The sequence below is a fragment of the Aotus nancymaae genome, unplaced genomic scaffold (assembly GCF_030222135.1).
Source record: "Aotus nancymaae isolate 86718 unplaced genomic scaffold, 86718_ANA_hifiasm-v0.15.2.pri h1tg000092l, whole genome shotgun sequence".
Classification (NCBI taxonomy): domain Eukaryota; kingdom Metazoa; phylum Chordata; class Mammalia; order Primates; family Aotidae; genus Aotus; species Aotus nancymaae.
In genome coordinates, this window is record NW_026988507.1 from 10,626,945 (window position 1) to 10,648,007 (window position 21,063).

At 40.1% G+C, this 21,063-nt stretch overlaps 1 protein-coding gene, 1 long non-coding RNA gene and 1 other non-coding gene across 8 annotated transcripts in view; 1 reads left to right on the top strand and 2 right to left on the bottom strand.

Annotated features, from left to right (window-relative positions):
- Positions 1-2,321: 2,321 nt before the first annotated feature.
- LOC135271817 (uncharacterized) lies at positions 2,322-3,450 on the bottom strand. Its single transcript, XR_010339951.1, has 3 exons — positions 3,329-3,450; positions 2,722-2,880; positions 2,322-2,389 (listed from the first exon to the last, which is right to left on the bottom strand). It is a non-coding gene; the product is annotated as an uncharacterized LOC135271817 (long non-coding RNA).
- A 2,966-nt stretch (positions 3,451-6,416) lies between these two features.
- The window catches only part of KIF21A (kinesin family member 21A), a 153,968-nt gene continuing 139,321 nt past the window's right edge, over positions 6,417-21,063 (top strand). For all 6 annotated transcript variants that reach the window (XM_012465612.2, XM_012465613.3, XM_064369836.1 and 3 more), the window contains exon 1: positions 6,417-6,607. In XM_012465612.2, the coding sequence (XP_012321035.1) occupies positions 6,564-6,607 (44 nt within the window). In that variant the 5' untranslated portion in view covers positions 6,417-6,563. The remainder of the gene's footprint in view (positions 6,608-21,063) is intronic.
- LOC135271834 (U6 spliceosomal RNA) lies at positions 19,549-19,655 on the bottom strand. Its single transcript, XR_010339967.1, has one exon. It is a non-coding gene; the product is annotated as a U6 spliceosomal RNA (small nuclear RNA).

The window sequence follows — 21,063 nt, forward strand, 5'->3', positions numbered from 1 at the left end:
AAAGCCAGCTGTTTGCATGCAAAATGGTAATCAGATCTTTTTCTTTTAATCTTTCTGCTAGCAGCCAAAAGGAAGAGTCAAATAACTTTAAATGACTGATTAGAATGTGGAAACTAGAAAACACAGGGTAGATGGCCTAGAGGGAGAAAACCGGTGAGATAGTTACCCTAATGCCTGTTGTAGCTTCTTTTCAGCTGCCTGTTTCTTTTTGGCTGCCTTACAGTAGATGTTGCAATGAATCTTTCTTTCAAATGTACCTTAGACAGGTGCAGCTGCAGCATCAGTGCCTGCTTTAAAAAACACTGTATTTATAAAAGTATTTATTATAAAATTGATTTGGATGTGCACTTACTGGGAGCCGGTGCTGTGATTTACATGATAACCAAAGCTCTTTAAACCCCCAAACAACTGCATAAGCTTGGAAGTACATTACTTACTTATAAAAAACTGAGACTAGAAAGGGCTCATGTTTGCCCAAAGACATATAGTCCTCCAGCTAATATTTAATGACTCCTAATATGTGTCAGACATTAAATTACATGTTAAACTATTGAAGTAACTACAGAAATATCTGTGAATAAAGCAGAAATTATCCCTGCTATCTTGGATTTCTATTCAAATGCAGCAAAGCAGACAATAAACAAAAAACAAGAAAAGATCAGCTAGTGATAAGGGCTATGAAGAAATAAAATACTGATATGATAGCATGTAATTGGGCATACAGGGTCAGTTTCATGGGCAAGAGATCAGTGCAGTTACACAGAGGCTTCTGTTTAGAAGGGCCACACTCTGAATAATTCGGCTGTCATTGTCTTGAAATTCTTAATTTTATCTTTGGACTTGTGTTTTTTAAGTGTGGTTTCACAAGACACTGTGACATATGAATAAGCAGAAGACATATGTGTAACCTGCATGTCCTCTTCCTTGCCATGCCATTCTATGTAGCATTTGTGATCCCTCTTGAGCATAGAATTCTGGTTGAACCACCATCATGGGGAGTTCAGTGAGATTCAAAGCCATATGAGATACATGTTCTACGTCTTCCATCGAGGAAGCAGAGATGCTGATGTATTTAGAAACCATGCTTCTCTCAAACCAGAACTTGCTTCTGACAAAAGAAAAACTTCAGCCAAATTACATTTATTTATTTATTTTTTGAGATGGAGTCTTGCTCTGTCGCCCAGGCTGGAGTGCAGTGACATGATCAATCTTGGCTCATTGCAACCTCCGCCTCCCAGGTTCAAGCAATTCTTCTGCCTCAGCCTCCCGAGTAGCTGGGACTACAGGCAAGCACCACCACGCCCAGCTAATTTTTGTATTTTTAGTTGACATGGGGTTTCACCATATTGGCCAGGCTGGTCTTCAACTCCTGATCTTGTAATCCACCTGCCTCGGCCTCCCAAAGTGCTGGGATTACAGGTGTGCTTCACCACGCCCAGCTGAATTAAATTTAAAGGAGTTTAATTGAGCAATGAAAAATTTTCTAATTGGGCAGCCCCCAGGATCACAGCAGATTAGCGGAGACTCCAGGAGTGCCTCGTATTCAGAACACATTTATAGACAAAAAAGTTAAAGTGATGTACAAGAATTGGAAGTGAGATACAGAAACAGTGAGATTGGTTACAACTTGGCATTTGCCTTATTTGAATACAGTTTGAACATTCTGCAGTCTATGAGTAGTTGAAGTATGCCCACTGGGATTGGCCAACACTTAGCTATTGTTACAGGTACATACTACCAAGTTAGGTTTTCAATTTTGTCTATTAAGCTAGGTTACAGTTCATCCACAAGGACTCAAATATAGAAGTATGGAATCCTTCTCAGTCCATATTTAGTTTGCTTTAACACTTTTGCAAAAAGAAGGTAATGGCATGAATGAAAGATGACCAAAGAATTCAGTCTTATTCTTTTCTTCTTGCATTACTTCCTGTAGTAATGCAGGAAGCCATTAACTCCCAAAGTGATAACGTAAATGTATTAGTCTATTCTCATGCTGCTATGAAAAAATACCCACGACTGGGTAATTTACAAAGGAAAGAGGTTTACTTTACTCACAGGTCCGCATGGTTGGGAAGGCCTCAGGAAACTTGGCAGAAGACACTTCACCACAGCGCAGCAGGAGACAGAATGAGTGCCAAACCAAGAGAGAAATCCGTCATAAAACCATCAGATCTCGTGAGAACTCATTCACTATCACAAGAACAGCATGGCGGAAACTGCCTCAATGATTCAATTATCTCCACCTGGTCCTGTCCTTGATACATGGGGATTTTTACAATTCAAGGCGAGAATTGGGTGGGCACACAGAGCCGAAAGATGTGTGTCAGTAAAAGGAAAGGGAAAGACAGGACAGAATAGCTTCCTTTCTTTTCAGTTCTTCCTTACTGATCTGTAAGCCAAAGGTAGGAAATGTTAGTAGAATATGTGTGTATGAAAAACTGTTGAGTTAGTTTTGTGCCACATTTCTACTGTTAAGAATAAAATACATGTGCACGTATGAACTATGAAATACGTTGTATGATTTCTATAATCCCATGCATGAGTTAGAATGCACTTCTATTGATACTTAAAACCAGCATTGGACGATGTAAAGATGAATGGTAAAAGTCATGGAAATCTAAAACTTTAACTTTTCATTATGGAGAATGACATTAAATAGCAAATTAAAAACACCATACATGAGAGAGCTTAAAGGAAGGGGACAGCTTTCTATTTTCATACCTTTCATACCATTTTTATCCTCCTTTTCTCACAAGATCCCGCACATTTTCATTTTGCACCAGGTGTTGCAAATCTTGTAGCTGGTCTCTGTGGGGGTGCTATTTTAGATTCGATGATCAGGAGAGGCCTCTTTGAGAAAACAGCATTTAAGCTGATAACCTAGAAATTAAAACAAAACAAAACATAGGAAGGTCTGGAGAAAGAACATTCCTGGGAGAGGGTATAGCTAATGCAAAGACCAGAAGGCAGGAAAGAACTTTATGAGTTCAAAAAGTAGGAAGAAGACCAGTCTCACCAAAAAGCAGTTGTTAAGGCACAGAGTGGCACGAGGTGAGGTCAGAGTTGGGGGTGGGGGCAGAGTATGAGGGTCTTAAAGTCTAGAACAATTTATTCCATTTGTGTTAGTAGCCATTGGAAGGTTTCAGGTAGGGAAATGACATATATGACTTATGTTTAAAAGGATATTATTCTGGCCAGGCATGGTGGCTCACACCTGTAATCACACACTTTGAGAGGCCAAGGCAGGTGGATCATCTGAGGTCGGGAATTCAAGATCAGCCTGGCCAACATGGTGAAACCCTGTATCTACTAAAAATACAAAAATTACCCAGGCATGGTGGTGTGTGCCTGTAATCCCAGCTACTCGGCAGGCTGAAGCAGGAGAATCGTTTGAACCCAGGAGGAGGAGGTTGCATTGAGCCGAGATCACGCCACTGTACTTCAGCCTGGTCAACAGCCTGGTCAAAAAAAAAAAAAAAAAAAAAGACAGTATTTCTGCAATGAAGGCAAGAGTGGACTCAGGGAGACCATCCCTAGCAGTTTATATCTGTAGAATTCATTACCCTTCCAGGTCAAATTCATCATATTTCTCTCCTAAATTCTGTTATTCCACTTATGCATTTTAAAATATATCTTCCTGTGCTAGACAGTAAACTCTTTGTAAGAACTGACATTGTCTTATTCTTCTCTAAATCACTGGTGTCCCTCACTTTGTTTTCATATAATCAGTTAGTAAATATTTATTGAGTCAATGATTGGAATAGGACTTAAACCACTCTTGCAGTAAAAGCTCTGCCCTTGGAACTTTCTTGAAATTAAGATTATTTAGAGGAGTTATAAGGAAAGGTGCTATAGCAGCTATAAATGAATTTGAACTAAATATAAAATAGTATGTTAATTTTACAACTTTAGAAATTTGGGGAAAAGTTACTGAGTAGGTCATTAATGAGAATTTGAATTTTTACACTGCCTCTTCCTGAAACCATGTGCAATATGAACTCAAAGCCACAGCTATTATTGGTGCTAATGTTTTGTCCAGAAATTCCAGCCTGGTGGCTTGGGACTAAAGTTGGCCCAAGACATATTTTGACAGGTTTGCAGCAAATGTAAATATTGTGCTGAATTAGTTGTTGGTATTTAAAACTAAGGAGTTTTTGCATAAATATCTGTGTTTCTCTCTTTCTCGAGAACAACATGCATACAAGAAACAAAAATCTTGGCATCATTGGATTTGCATTTCATCAAGGCAATATTCAGCCAGATTTGAGGATGGCCACCACCTTTGGAGGGGGCCCATGTCTCTATTTTATCATAGTCCTCATGTTTGTCATAGTATTCACCTTGCTCCACTCTCTGCTCTACCTGCCTGGTTCCTGTAGGCATTTGTGTTTGTGAACCCCCTTATCGAGACATATATGAATACTATAGTTATTTAAAATGAGAACTCTTTTGGGCCAGGTGAGGTAGCACTTTGGGAGGCTGAGGCGGGTGAATCACTTGAGGTCAGGAGTGAGACCAGCCTGGGAAACATGGTAAAAATCTTGTCTTTACTAAAAATACAAAAATTAGCTGGATGTGGTGGCTCACACCTGAAATCCTAGCTACTTGGGAGGCTGAGGCATGAGAATCACTTGAACCCTGAAGGAGGATGTTGCAGTGAGCTGAGATTGCACCTTTGCATTCCAGCCTAGGCAACAGAGCAGGACTCTGTGTCAAAGAATAAAATAAAATAAGAAGGTTTTTTTTTTTTTTTTTTTTAAAGAGGATCTTGAATTATAGAAATTTCTGTTTAGTTTTCTTGCTAAATGTGCTGGGCCATTCTTGCTTTCGTTGAAGCTTTCATCAACACAAGAAGCAAGGAGGCCAGTCCAGATCCACCCAGATATGGGCTTGCCAGGGCAGGGTGAAATGCAGCTCTCATTTGTCAACGGATAAATTTTGAGGCTAGGGAAGGTCTCCCAAAAAAGAGTAATCAGAGAAGAGCGTTGCCACCAATTTGATCTATAGAAGGATACTCAGCATCTCTGCCCTCTTTACCTCCCAGTTACATGTCTGATAAGATTTAGGGGTAGTAAAATTACAGGACAGAATAAGTTTAAAACTATCTATTCTTATATGCCCCATTGGCCTTCCCCTGGGTTTAAATCATCAAACACTTAGTGTTTTCCCCAAAGTGTCGCTGCCTTCTCTGAGCCACGCTGCTATATCACTGCTGAACAAGATGATTAGGTGTGTGATTGTAGATTGTAGGCACTTGAGGTAGTGCCTTTATTTGGATAGTGCCATTTAATCTATGATGCCATTTTTGTATGAAACCACATGTTTGTTTATAGAGATGTATGGAGCAGTCCACAAAAGATACTCTGTGGCAAAGCTAATAAAGGCTGTTTCCACAGAGCTATCTGAAGGCATGTGGAAGCACAATAGTGACAAACAGAAACCACAATGGGTCAATGTTGAGAGAATCCCGGGATTGGGAGGTGCTTTTCAAAGGCCAGAAGGGAAAGAAAATCAGTTTGGAAGCATTGACTACACAGCAGATCTTGGTGGATATTCGGTTCTGGGAACACTTGGCAGTACCAGGGTGCAGTTCATTTACCAGGGTACAAATGGTTGAACAGAAACGCATTCAGGAGTCTCGAGAAGATCATTTCCATATCCCGCCCGAGCTGGTAAACGGGCAATGGTCTGTGGAACAGCCCAGCTGCCCAGAGACAGTGGACAAACCGGGGAGTCCGTTTAGCATGGATGACCGACTCCGGGGAGGGAGGAGGGGGCGTTCAGCTGGGGGCTAGGGAAGGGGGTCAAAGTCCAAGCTGCAGACGGGACAATAAGGGTATGCGAGGGACACAAAGCCGAACCGGAGCAGCAGCTGGCTGGCTCCCGGCGCGCCGCTGAATCAAGCTTGGATTGGAGAAGGGACCTGGCAGCAGCGCGTGCACCGGCTGCTTCCTTCTCGCAGAAGAGCCTGGAAGGGCGCACAGGCTGGTCGCCCTCGGGCGAGGACAGCCGGCGGCGGGCATCCCTCCCCCTCGCCTCCCTGCCCAGCAGCGCCAGGCAGTGTCCCGCCGAGGGCAGGGCGGGGCGCTGGCTGGGGGAGGGCGAGGTGGGGCCGAGCTGCGCGGCCGCGGCTGACGCAGTGCGGGGCGAGGAGCCCGGAGCGCCCGGGCGGGCGTGGAGTGCCCAGCCCCGCCGCTGAGAGGCCGCGTCCCCACCGGAGGGGGCAGGGCGCGCTCACCCGGCCGCCCCGAGGCCGCCGGCGGCCTGCTGACTTCTCCCCCGGCGCGCTCGCAGTTCAGGCTCGCTCCGTCCCCGCCCCAGATCCTGGGGGGTGAGCGGGGGGAAGGGGCGGGCGCCCGCGAGCCGTGAATCACCTCCTCCTCCTGCTGCCTCAGCGCCGCCTCCACCTTTCCATTCAGTCGCCCAACATGGCTGGAGCGCGGCGGAGGTGAGCCGGCCGCCAGCAGACGCCCCAGCCTACTGCGCCCGAGCCCCGCGGCCCCGGCGGCGCCTCAGCTCCACGGTGAGGAGGCCCAGAGGCCCGGTCGCCGCCCACCGCCAACATGTTGGGCGCCCCGGACGAGAGCTCCGTGCGGGTGGCTGTCAGGTGAGGACGGGCGGCGGGCGGCGGGTTGAGGGCGAGGCAAGGACCTGGCTGTGGCCCTGGGCACCGGCTGCCGGGTGGAGCGACCTGGGGGGCGTTCCCTGCCGGGGTCTGCGGCTGAGGAAACCGAGGCAGTGGGTCCCCGCCGGCCTGGCACGCGCGGCCGGGTGCTGGCGGGGAGACCGCGCCACCCTCACGCCGTCTGCTTTTGCAGGTGGCTGGCGGCCGCGCGGCGCCGGGTCCCTGGGGGGCGTCTTGATTCCTCCGGAGGGAAAAGCCATCATCACTCCCCTCCGTCCCCTCGCCGGTTCAGTCGCCTCAGGTCTGGCCGCTTTAAGCGATCGCCTGTCCGGGTGGAGCTGCCTCTGCGCGGGGCCGAGGTGTTCTTTTTTTATTAGTTCTAGAGTGTCTGTCATACGTGTCCATGCAGCTCCGGCCTTCCCAGGCAGGAGACAAAGCATCTGACAGCCCCGGCGACCGCAGGGCCCGCCGCGCGCCCACTCGGGCTCTGATGTCTGTGCAAATGGGACGTCTTTTTCAGCATCACGGGGATTAGATATGCCCCCGCGTGTGGGTAGAGGAGACAGATCTGGCCTCTTGGGTGTTGGAATGGGAGTAGTATTTAAGGTAAAATCCACCGGAGAGAGGTCTACAGAAGGAAGAAAACTCTTTAGCCAGAGGAAGGGTGAAATGGGTGACTGGGTGAAACATACTGACGTTAGGCAGGGTGGATACAATGTCATCGTAACGTTACACAGGCCAGGGTGTGAGTTTGGAAATGCTAAGTACATCAAAATTATATTTCAGTCAATGACAGGCACGAGTATTCAATGTAAGTTAGGCTGTTTTGATACATATCAAGAAGGAAAGCTCTGATAGTTGCTCATGGAAAATTGCAACATCATCATACTGTGTGAAAAATTAATGAAGCATTCATCCTAGTGTAAGTGCGTGGCTTTCACAGCTCTGAGCGTCTACTGTTAATTCACATCTCTTTATGCTTTAAGGATTACAAAAATAATCTGCACTCCAAGAAATTAGAAATTATTAACAATCTCCTAGTCTATTCTTTCCAGAAAATTATTTTTAAAATTCTCTCCTCGAGGCATTTCTATAGTTACTATTTTTGTGACACATCTTGGGTTAGACATAGTAATGGCTGCTTTGTATATGCTGTATCTTTAATTAACTTAAAGAAAAAAGTGAGTTTTAAAGTTGTTTTTTTTTTTTTTTTAATTGTACCTTCATTTTACAGATGAGGAAATTACCACCCAGGGAGGTGACTGTTTTACAACTGGTCAGAATCACCTGTTAGAAAGTTTGTGAAGTTTTAATTAGTCCTTCCTGGTTATTCTAAGGCTACTTATCCATTTGTTAGGTTAGTCTGTTTCTCTCATTCACGGCCACTACCTCTCTTTTGGCCCTTTAATACCAGTTAATGACTGCACTAGGGCAAAGAAAGGGCAAGGGAAAAGATAGAAAACCCAGTAAGAGCCGGACGCGGTGGCTCACGAATATAATTCCAGCACTTTGAGAGGCTGAGGAGGGCGGATCACCTGAGGTCGGGAGTCTGAGACCAGCCTGACCAATGCGGAGAAACCTGGTCTTTACTAAAAATCAAAAATAGCTGGGCGTGGTGGCGCAGGCCTGTAATCCCAGCCACTCGGGAGGCTGAGGCAGGAGAATCGCTTGAACTCGGGAGGCGGAGGTTGCGGTGAGCCGAGATCCTGCCATCACACTGCAGCCTGGGCAACAAGAGCCAAACTCTGTCTCAAAAAAAAAAAAACACCCCAGTAAGAGGCAATTTTATTAGGAGATCTGATCAGGGAAGGAAGGTGAAGAAGTTGCATAAAATATTAGTGAAAATAGATAATTTGTTTTTAGAGATTTGAGGTTTTTATATGTGAATTCTTTAGCGTATCACAAAGTAGTTTACTGACCATTCTGTTAAATCCAGTGCTGCTTTCAAGGGAGGCAAGCAGAGCCATGTTGACTGATAAACGACTTGTATTTTGTTTCGGTGTGTATGTTAGGACTTTTTAGGTGAATGAATGTGGGTTTGATTTTGGGGGAAGGGCTTTATAAAAACGTTAATATAACTTAGTAAGCCACATTGCTAAGATTCAATTTGTTGAAATCAGGATTTCTTTTTTCTTTTCTTTTCTCTTTCTTTCTCTCTCTTTTCTTTCTTTCTTCCTTTCTTTTTCTTTCTTTCCCTCCCTCCCTCCCTTTCTTTCTTTCTCTTCCCTTCCCTCCCTCCCTTCCTTTCCTTCCTTCCTCCCTCCCTCCCTTCCTTCCTCTTTCTTTTCTTTCTTTACCTCCCTCTCTCCCTCCCTCCCTCCTTCCTTCCTTCCTTCTTTTTTGAGACAAGGTTTTGCTCTGTCACCCAGGCTAGAGTGTCATTGTACCATCATAGCTCCCTGCAGCCTCAATCTCTTGGGCTCAAGCAATCCTTTTGCCATAGCCTACTGAGTAGCTGGGACCACAGGCATGTGCTACCTTGCTTGGCTAATTTTTAGAAATTTTTGTAGCTATGGAACCAGAGTGTTCTTGAACTCCTGGGCTCAAACCATCTCTCCCAAATTGCTGGGATTACAGGCATTAGCCACTGCGCCTGGCTAAATCCAGGATTTCTTTCATTAAATACATTGTTCTCTGAACAGAGCTACCCTGTAAACTTATTTTATATAGGATAAAATTAGCTTCTATCATATAGCACTTTAGTGTTTATAAAGTGTTTGGACTTATATTGTTAATTTATAACCAATATTTATTGAAGACATATCCTCATCTCTGTTATCCCGATTTCTGTGCTAAAAGTAGTGATAATTGTTTGACCTATACTGTGTGCCAGGGTTAGTGCTGCACGTTAAGATGTTTTATCTCATGTAAAGTCTTACTTATTCCTCATCATAACAATCTGTCACTTAGGTCCTGTTTTTACGGTCATTTAGATGAGGCACAGAAAGATTAAGTAAACCACCCAAAGTTAAATTGGTAACAAATGAAAGAACCAGAGTTTCAACCCAGAGAGCTTGACTCTATAGCCCGAGTTCTTAACCATTAACTCTGCAGAGGTGAGAGGCAAGAACATGGCTTTGCAAAGTTTCACTTAGCTTTGGGTCAATTGCATCTTCTTGATTTTGTGTAAGTTCAGTTACAAAAGAATGGCTTTCAGAGGTTATTCATATTCTGATACTGCTAGAACAGATAGAGCTAAGAAAGGACCTGAATGTAACTAAAATGTTTCCTCTTCAACATGAGATTTGGTGGGAAAAAAGGAAAAAAAAAATTCCTCAAATTATTTAATCTTTCCAGCATCCTGTTATCCTACCCTTCAGTTTGTGACAGCCTTCCTCAGCAGAATAAATAAATCAGTACAAAATTGTATGTCTATATGCTAAATCAACAGAAGCATTTGACCTGCTATTTTCCTTTAATCAATAATATAATTGTGGAAATGCATCCTAGAGGTGCTTATGTTTTATTAAAGGCTGATCAGCATGTTAAAGCTGTTGATGCTATTGTATGTTTCTCAAAGTAAGTGAATGGATTGTATAAGGCTTTGGGAAAAAGACATTAAACAGAAAGTTTCTCATTTAGGGAGAAAAATTTTTATTCAATTTCAAAATACCCTTTGGCAGTATATTTGAGATGCTCTGTGGGGTTTCTTTCTTCGAGATAGATATGGATTCAGATGACAACACTTGCTATCCAACCCCATGTGACTGTTAAGCACTTGAATTACAATTAATGCTACTAAGAAACAAAAATTTTAATTTATTTCGTTTCAGTGAGTTAAAATGTAAATGTAAAAACTCGTCCTTCATCTAGTTATTAGAAACTTTTAAGTATGCTTCAACCAACTTGGATTTACTTTTTCAACTGTAAAGTTTTTGAAATCACAATAGTGATACAAGTATTTCTGATGAAATACTTGGACTGTAAGTGTAATAGATACACACTGGCTTTCAAAGACTTACTCTGAATAAATGAATGTAAATATCTCAATTTTTATATTGACTATATGTTGAAATGATAATACTTTATTTACATTGAGTTAAATAAATTATAATTAAAATTAATTTTATCTATTCCTTTTTCCTTTTTAAAAATATGGTTACTAGAAATTTTAAAACTATATATGGTTCACAGTATATGTGTCTATTGGATACCGCTGCACTATAACTTAAAAATGTGAGGAATACATTTCGAATAAAACTTCACAGACACCCCATCATGGGCTAATCATATCCTTAGATTAAGAAAATACCAACATATTGGTGTCTGGTTTTAGAGTCGATATGCATATGCACACACAAGTATATATACATGTAAGATGTGATTCAACAGCAACACTTTTTTTTCCTCGGAGTGCCTGGGTATAGGAAGGTATGGATTTTAGACTCAATAATAAGGTAGCTGATTTCCTAGAAAATGTGGTAAGTTGAATGGATTGCTTAGATAAATGTTGCCAACAAAAATGAACAATAAATTACAATATAGAATCTATTCTTATTATCTAAGTATACTGAATTGATCTGAATAGTTAACTAAAAATGATAAAGTCAAACATTTCATATTCTGAATCTAATACGTGATGAGATGATGTGTCCCTTTCTCTTCTCTACCTCTGCTGACACAACAACTTTGAAATGTTTTTCCTTTTCAAGAACTTTAGCTTGAAAAATATGTCAAGAGCTTGGTGAAAATGGAGATACAGAAAGGACCTTTGTGTTTTTATGTTATTCTCTGTATGTAGAAACCGAAATTTCCTTGCCTGGTTTTATCAGAGAACTGTGCCTATCCTTGACACTGAGTTTGGATTAGCGTGTAATGTGGTCTAATTTGTGTTTCTGTTTGCTGGGTTTTCACCTTACCAAAGCACTTTAAGGAATAGCATTGCTCAGCAGGCTTAGAGGCTATTTGGACAGTCAGAAGTTCAGTTTTAGGTATGTCACTAGCACTTATTTGCAATGTGACCTCACTATAGTTTTCTTTTTCCCACTGCTGACATGGCAACCTAAAGATATGAAGAGTTGTAAGAACTTTTCATGTGCAGTCTGTTAAATGTGATTTTAGTTGTTGTTAGTCAAACTGCAGGCACTAGTGATGCCTCTATATTCACAGGAAAGAACTATTTTAGTATTTCTAACTTGACTTTCCTAATTATATAATTTCTTTAGGTATCCTTGTAACTGAGGAAGAAACATGTAGGCTGTAATTGTCTCTTTGTCCCATTCTGGTTATAACACAAATGAACAATATTTTATTTACTCTATGTTAAAATTCTGTGAGATAGCCTGGGCAGCTATTATCATCTCTATTTTACGGAGAAGAAAATGAGTCTCAAGGTTTATTCGCCACCAAGTAACGGAATTGGAACTCAAGTTCAGGTTTCTGCTATCTATTGCTGTGCTCTGAAACATATTTCCAAATGTTTTAAAAACATTTTACTTAATAAGGATCTTTTAAGTTCAAACTCTAAATATACATGTGACGTAAATTGTTAGAAATAATTTAATGTTCAAAAAATACGGGGGCAAATAAGCAAGACCTCTGAAAAACATTTATTCATTTATTTTATGGAAATAGATGGTTATTTGGTGTTTGGTTATTTGTTTGTTTCATCCTTAATGCAACAAATCTCTAAGTGCCTATTATGTTCCAGATGCTTTCCTACCACAACACACATGACACATGTTGTCCTTGTTTTCATGGAGCTTAGATCTAGCAATACAATGCTTTTTAAACACATGAAATATGTTGGAATGAACACAAAACAGAATCAATGGCACACACCAGAAATGAAAGTTAGATTTGAGTTTTTATTTCTCTCTTATTTTCCTCAATGACTTTTTAGTTCATACATTTCTCACAATGAGTTTTTTTTTTTTAAACTGTGCCCTGCTTCCAAACATTTCATACAAAATGCCATGCATTGGAGGATATTACTTATATCATGCCCTACTTATATGTCTTTGTATTTGGAGGAGGAAATAATGGAAATGAAAGCGAGTAGACTGAAAAACCAGCAGATAATGCAAGTAGAAAGTCAATGAAATAATTTCATTTACAGAATATGAGTCGGTACTTGTTCTTCAGATATGGTTTATTAAGTAGTGGACCTGTTATTTGGGACTTGATGGAAGTTCAGGTTTCATGTCTAATTATTACTACCCCTTGAGCTCTTGCCATCTTACCTGCTAATTGGTTAATATTTTGATGCATAATTATGGGGTAGTGAATGATGCACTAGAAATTCCAGTTTAGTGAAACCATGAAAGCAGAAATTATCTTAGCAGTTAATATTATAATATGCCGTATCTTCCAATTCTCATCAATTCCTACTCAAATAAATTGACGTGGAATATTCATTATTATAAATATTTTTCCCCAAGACATGTTACAGCTCAAAGATGAGTCTTGGACTTATAAATGGTTGCTTTCTGTCAAAATCACATGTGGCCTGACATAATCTGAGTTTCAGATTAGGAAGGAAAGCATATCAATGAAAATGCATGGCAGATAGTAGTATTTGTTTACTGCATATCGTTAGATCAGTTTTATTCAAAATGAAACAAAGTTGTTTGTTGTTATTTTCAGTGCTTCTCTTTAGAAAGGGGATTTGTGGATTCAACTTGGTTTCCCAATGGATTAACTATTTAATCTTCTCAGAGTGTTAAAATAGTTTTCCTGTGGCTCAGGCATTATTCGAAGCAAATGACAGCCAAGCCAAAGGGACAGTTTTCATGATACTATACAACTATTATGAGATCTTTCTGAAGGTTTCAGAATCATATTTGAGGTTACCTTGTCCTTTGTTTTTTTTGCAATTATTAAAAATTTTTAAAGCTGGCACTGTGGTGTGTGCCTGTAGTCTCTGCCCCTTGAGAGGCTGAGGTGGGTAGATTTCTTGGGGCTAGAAATTCAAGGCTGCAATGTGCTGTGATCACTCCTGTGAATAGCTAGGGCACTCCAGCCTGGGTAACATAGTGAAACCCTGTCAAAAAAAAAAAAGATTATGAAGTAAACCCTTATAATTATTGACAAAATCGGTTTTAAAGTTGAAAGCGATCTTGAAAGGACTAATTGATTGAGACCCCTTCTTCGAGATAGTTGAGACGTTAGAGGCCCAGAGAAGTTATAAAGGAATTGGTAGAGGTCACATGACTAGCAGCGCAAGTCTTCTTGATTAGTGCCGTGGATTTTTTAGGACTTCGTGTATTGCTAACATACATCTAAGAAATAATCTTTATATTAAAATAACTTACAATTTTAATCCCTTGAGCATTCCTTAGATAATTTTAGTTTGGCATTTAGATAAGGCCGTCCACTGTCAGCCCATTATTTTGGCTTTAGGAGCACCTCAGTAGTAGGAACTTCATCAGTGATTCTAACAGAGATCTCGCAGAGGTAAAGGGAGAAGAACCCCAGGGGTAGAAGCTCAGGTCTAATTTTGAGGTTTCTGGTATATTAAAATATGAAGAAATGCCAGAACTGAATTATAAAAAAATGTAGACTGTTTTTAACATTTGCTTGTAGCACATTAATGCTTTCATAACAACCAGAGAAATATAGTTTGTTTATAGTCTAATTTGAAAATACTTTTAAACATGTAAATAGAAGCTCTTTTGTGAATTCTAGGCCTGGGACATGTGGCTGCCCTGCTTCCTCCCACTTTGGTTCTTAATACTTTACTTGAACAGACTGAAGGATTATGGCACATTGCAGTAATAACAACCTCACTACAGGGAAGGTGGCTGGAGTGTGGGGTGCAGGTGGGGTGGAGTGAGGCATATTTTTGGGGATCTGGAATGGACGATGGAGGCAGAAATCTGAGTGATTTAAAAAGACCTCCTTTTGAGTGTTACTTCACTAAATTGGTGGTTCTTAACCAGACTTTATTTCAGAAGGAAATTTAGAATACAATATATTTTGATTGTAATGGAGTCCTGTCACCCAGAAAGCATTCTAAATCCCACATCTACACAAAGCTTTTCTAGACTGCTGTCATGCAGAAAAATTTCTGCCATTTGGGGTCTTAGACCTGCCATATATGATTCTTCTCTCTCTCCCTCTGAAATTCCAATAGGAAATGGCTTAAAAGGTTCAAAAACGCAAATAATATTTAAGCACTATTACCATAGAACATGTGAAGGACATTGCGCTATTGACTTGAGACAAGTAGATATCTAAGTGCCAAGACTGTAATAAAGTTCATTCAGGATTTAACCCCAGGGTCAGTCTACTTGGGCACCTCCATCTGCTTCTTCAGTAGGAGGAAAGAACCAAGGAAAATGTTCAAACTTAGTTGTGGAGTGGTGGGGATCACGGACCCACCCAGAGGCTAAAAAAAAATTCAAGGACAGCTCAAGGTTTATTCCCCATTTTGGGGTCTCTTAGTGTGTAGTAAGATGTTAGCTTTTGAGACTGGATTTGACTTATTCTTAACTTTGGAGAGATGTGCCTGTCACTCAGGCCTGATATCATCATAGACTTCTCAATATGATGAAGGAATTATATTTTTTCAGAGTAGATACTCACATTATTTGATACAGCTACTAAGTCAGCTAGGACTTGTTCTAAATAAGTTTTTATCTTTCAGTAAGTGGGAACAAGAGACCTTGGAGAGTCAAGCTGTAGTTTATTATGATGTGACATATTGATCACACGGTACTAATGAGGCACAGAGCATCTCTAGCTCCAATTGTATTGCTTCTTACTTACTTTCTTGGATCAAAATTCATTCATTTAATACATAATTATTGAGTGTCCATTGTGTACTGGAATCACATGAGCTGGAGGCATTAAAGTAATTGAAGGCAATGTGCCATAATAGAATGAGCATTGCATGGTTAGAAAACTGTTTTGGTTTAGACTCTTACTATAAAGTTAAGTTTTCCCTCGGTAATTCTCTCCTACCTCAGTGGATTTGGGAAAGGATCAAGAGACAACCACGTGAAAGAGGTAGTAATATTATTAGATGAATTTGGTATAACCAACTGTTATGGTTTGAATGTGTCCCTTCAAAAGTTCATGTGTTAGAAACTTAATTCCCAATGTAACAATGCTGGGAAGTGGGGCCTAAGAAAAAGTGATTAGTTCACAAGGGCAGAATGGATTAATGTCATTATTGCGGGAGTAGTTTCGTTATCTTAAGATTTGTTATGAAACAGTTTAGCCCCCTCTTGCTCTCTTGTGCATGCTGTCTTGCATTTCTTAGGATGATGCAGCAAGAAAGACCTTGCCACATGCAGGCCTCTTGACCTTGCAGTTCCCAGACTCCAGAACTGTAAGAAATATATCTCTGTGCATTATAAATTACTCAGTCTGTGGTATTTTGTTATAGCACCATGAAATGGACTAGGATACCAACCATGGGTATTTTGGTTATATTCCAGACTCTAGCAACTGGATTAGTTATTCTCTGAGGTGTAACCCATAACTTAAATTTGCAAGGCGCTTTAAAGGTGTTTGTATTTGGTGTCTGTTCTTTTGCTTTTTAAGCATCTCTTACACCACTATAAGTGATGTAACAGCATATTTAAATACTTCCAAAAACCGCATTCTATCCAGTCTCCCAGTTTTCTTTTTGCTTTCAATATGTAAATCACATACCATACTGATCTACTCTATCAAATTCCTCCTTTTATACTTTATTAGAATTCACGATTTTTATTCTTTCTTTTCCCACAAAGGCTTTTAATTAGCATAGTTCTTAGTGTTTGTAAAGTTACTACCATATACTTTTTGAGATTAATAATAGTTTTGAGTTATACTTTTTACTAGTTGCTTAACCTAATGTAAGAGAATGGTAACTCAAGTGGATAGTAAAAATATGAATTTTCCTTCTGAATTAGGTTGCACCAGATTTCTGGAACTATTGCTAATGCTTTCCTTTTACTTCCTTTCATCAACCTTGGCAAGAAATTATTAAACTAGGCTGTGGATTAAAGAGCACTATAAGAGATAAACTGAGTAAAAGGAGCAGAAGTAATAATATAAAAATTTTAATTGTATATTAACTTTTTTGATAAATTTTTTTCCTGTTACCTAGAGCTAATAGGGCAGTGTGCCTGCAATACTTATTATTAAAGCTTATATAAAAACTTGCCTGAAGGCATTTTAGAAAAAGACTGATATTTAGAATCAGAAAGTATATCTTGTAAGCCTCTCTGAAAATATATATTGTAAGCCTGTCTAATAATCTCAAAATCAGTATGTAATTCCATAAGAAAGTTATTTTTATTCAGTTTTTTTTCTATTATTAAAATAGGTTAATCACTTTAGAAAAATTATCAGGAAAAGATGAGAAAAACAATCAGTCATAGTTCCCTAATATAATTACTACTAGCATTTTGCTATATTTCTTTTTAGTCTGTTTTTATATGTATACTGACAGTTTTTTGAAATTGTTGTAATTGGTATGTTGATACCCTTTAGTAGCTTGACATTTACCCCTCTAGCATATAGCATAAGAATTTCTCCATCTTGGTCTGAGCGTGGTGGCTCACGCCTGTAATCCCAGCACTTTGGGAGGCTGAGGCAGGTGGATCAACTGAGGTCAGGAGTTCGAGACCAGCCTGGCCAACATGGTGAAACCCCATCTCTGCTGAAAATACAAAAATTAGCTGGTATGGTGGGCGGCACCTGTAATCCTGGCTACTTGGGAGGCTGGGGGAGGAGAATCACTTGAACTCTGGAAGCGGAGGTTGCAGTGAGCGGAGATCATGCCACTGCACTCCAGCCTGGACAATAGAATGAGAATCATCTCAAAAAAAAAAAATTGTTCATCTTTATATTAAGGAAGGACATTTTGAGTAACATGCTAAATATTATACACCATCTGCTTTATTTCAGCAACTCAGTACAATATGTATTAAATTTAGTATGTCAACCATTGATTTAATTGAATGACTTCATTGTTTAATAAGGGCATTAGCTTTGTTTTTCTAAGAATTATGCTGTCTCCTTTGATGATTTATATTGTTTTCATTTCTACTGATGAACACTGACTTTATCAAAGACTATTTCCTGGAATTGATGAGGGCAAATAGTGCTGCTCACCCAGAATATAGGGTTAAGCATTACGGTACTGAGGATGCTTTCCAGAAGAAGATATATTGATATTTAATTTTAACTTTTTACCTATAGCTATGTAAAGACATAATGTATTAGGATGAAGTAGATATTTTCCCAGCACATTATTCCAAGTCACTGATGGTAAATCAAACACAAGTCCATAACTATTTCATGTTTCTTGAAAATCATTGAGTTTCTAAGGTATTTATTTTGCTTGCTTTCACCTGAGTTCAACACAAAACACTTCTCTCTGAGTAGCCTGTTGGTCTGTTAGTCTTCATCTGTCCTGTTCTGAAGTGGAGGTTGTCAACTGCTAATTAAACATGAGATTGCAGATTTCATTCCTGGTTGTTTGACATGCCATTTAAAGTTCCTTAATCCAACTGTGGCATCTGTGACATTTTCAAGTGTCAATTTAGGCAATACAATATGAGGCTTTTGAATTTTAGTTTGCTAACTTGCCCTTAGATTGGCAACAGATTCCATCTGTCCTTGATCATATTCTTATCTATTTTGTTACATGAGAGGAATTGGATCTTCTTTTGCCTCTGTAGCAGACTTGGTTTTTGTTTTTGAGTGTACGGTTTCTTTAGTTAGCTTTGGCTCTAAATTTTTTATTAACTTAATATAACCTAATCATAATTTTTCACAAGTGTGTGTTCTATGACATCAGGTTTTCTTTGAATTCCCGTCTTGCTTAACTTTTTTCAGGTGAAGTTCTTCGTGCCACAAGTGGACAAACTCAGACCCTCTTGAGTTTCTGGGTCAGTCCTAAATAAAGCCACAAGTAAATCACAGCAATAGTTTTTGTTCCACCAACTCGTTAGTGTGAATTTTTTTGGCTGCTCCAGACTTACTTTCAATTATTCCTGTGCTTTTAGGATCATAGCTTTCCCTTTAACCTCCTATTTTACTTGTCAGACTTGGCTTCTGTCTTGGTTTCCTGATTTAGATCTCTTTCTTGGTATCTTGAATCCAAACCCACTTGACTAAGTGAAATTATTGAAAGCCCCGTCCCTGTGGAGAGGGAAACTTGTCTCCTTTTGTCCCAACTGGGGTCGACTTCAACTCACGTGGGCTGTGCAGAACTCGGAACTGCCACCAGAGTTATTCCACCTGTCTACGTGGACTGGCACTGATCTGTTCTGGGTCATCTCTGGACCTTACTTCACTCCCATGCCATCCGGTCTAGTTGTCCAGCTTTCTACTTTACCCCATTCAACCTGGAGGCCCTAGAATGTTTTGAGACTAAAATCACACGGACTCTAGAAGCTGTGATTTCAGTGTGTGTCTTAGTCCATTTTCTGTTGCTATAACGGAATACCAACAGGGATGACTTACACAGAAAATAAATTTATTTAGCTCCTTGTTCTGGGTGCTGACATCTGATGCATCTTTTGAGGTCTTTCTTGCAGCATGTTACTGTGTTGAAGGACACCATATGGTGAGAGGGAGGGTGTGTGTCTGCTCAAGTCTTCTTATGAAGCCACGAGTTTCATCATGGGGGCCCTCCTCTGTGACCTTATCTAATCCTAATTACCTCCCAAAGGCCCTAACCCCAATCGACATGTGAATTTGGGTATTAAGTTTCTAACACATGAAATTTGGGGATACATTCAAATCATAGTAGTATGGGATTGAAACACACCCACCAAAACATAAAATCTACTAAGGTGTTGAATGAATCTTCTCAATATGGTATAAAATATATTAATGTTCATAATAAAAAAAATTGATCTGTTTCTTAATATTGGTTGTTGACAACGATTTTCCTTTTCCTAATTTTTAATTTTTATGGGTACATAGTAGGTGTATATTTATGGGGTACCAGAAATGTTTTGATACAGACATGCAGTGCATAGAAATATGAACACTTTATGAATTTGCATGTCATCATTGAACAGTGGCCATGTTACTCTTCTCTGTATTGTTCCAATTTTAGTAAATGTGCTGCCAAAGCGAGCACAATGACAAAGATTTTTAAGCTGCTCCTATGACATTTTGGTCAAAAAGAATGTATAGGTTTGTGAAGAAACCTTGAAGTTTAAAATCCTCCTCTGTGGTTCTCTTGATTGCCATTTGGAGTGGAAAATGCTGAACTATCTGTACCTTTGCCTTAATAAAATGATTTTGTTGGCTTCTGCTCTGGCCATACGTATATGCACAGTGATAGCTTGATATTTTACTTTAGGTAAAAACAACCCCAGCACTTTGGGAGGCCGAGGCAGGTGGATCACGAGATCAAGAGATCGAGACCATCCTGGTCAACATGGTGAAACTCCATCTCTACTAAAAATAAAAAAAAATTAGCTGGGCATGGTGGCGTGTGCCTGTAATCTCAGCTACTCAGGAGGCTGAGGCAGGAGAATTGCCTGAACCCACGAGGCGGAGGTTGTGGTGAACCGAGATCGCGCCGTTGCACTCCAGCCTGGGTAACAAGAGCGAAACTCCGTCTCAAAAAAAAAAAAAAAAAAAAAAACAGCCCATGGACTGTGTGCTGGGTTAGGCTAGGCCTCTGCAATTGCTCAGTATAGGACTGGCACATCTAGGTGAGTTGGTGGTTGTATTTCTCACAGCAGCGTCACTGGCATGGGATGGGAACCAAGGAAAAAAGAAGAATGTATGAAGGCATGAAGGGAATTGATTCTTGATTCTTGAAATAAAGTTGCCATTGTGGCTGCTTAGTTCAATCATTGTGGCAACCCTGCATTCTAGAGTAAAAGCATCAAGGCTTTGTGGCAACAATGCTGTCTCATCCCAATAGCTATTAAGGAGCTGCTAAGAGTTGATTGATCTCCACTCTCCTTTTAACTTGACATTCCTATTAATTTTGTTTCTCCCCCTCATCCTCACCCCTTCCTTAATTTTATTTTCTTTTGTAGCATGACTTATGGAAAAAACCATGGACTGTATTTATTTACTTTTTTAGAGTTTTTTTTTTCTTTCTTTCTTTTTTTTTTTTTTTGAGAGGGTCTTTGTGTTTTGCTGTGTTGCCCAGGCTGGTCCGAAACTCCTGAGCTCAAGAGATCCTCCTGCCTCAGCTTCCCAAAGTGCTAGGATTATAAGCATGAGCCACTGTGCCCAGCCAACCATGGACATTAGAGTCCCAAATATTAGAGTTCAGAATTTTGGATAGCCACTTAACTTTTATGAGCCTTAGTTTTCTCATGTATAAAATAGGGTGAATCCTGATCTCACAGGGTTAAGATTGCTAGACTGTTCTTTAGAAATGTTTGTAAGACCTTAGATTCCTTTTTCTCTTTTAGTTTGATCTCTCCTCTTCTTTTTTCTCCTCCTTCTATCTCCTGTTTTCCTCTTTCTCCATCTACCTGAAACTCTTATTTTTTCTCTTCTAGGTAATATCTAATAACTAA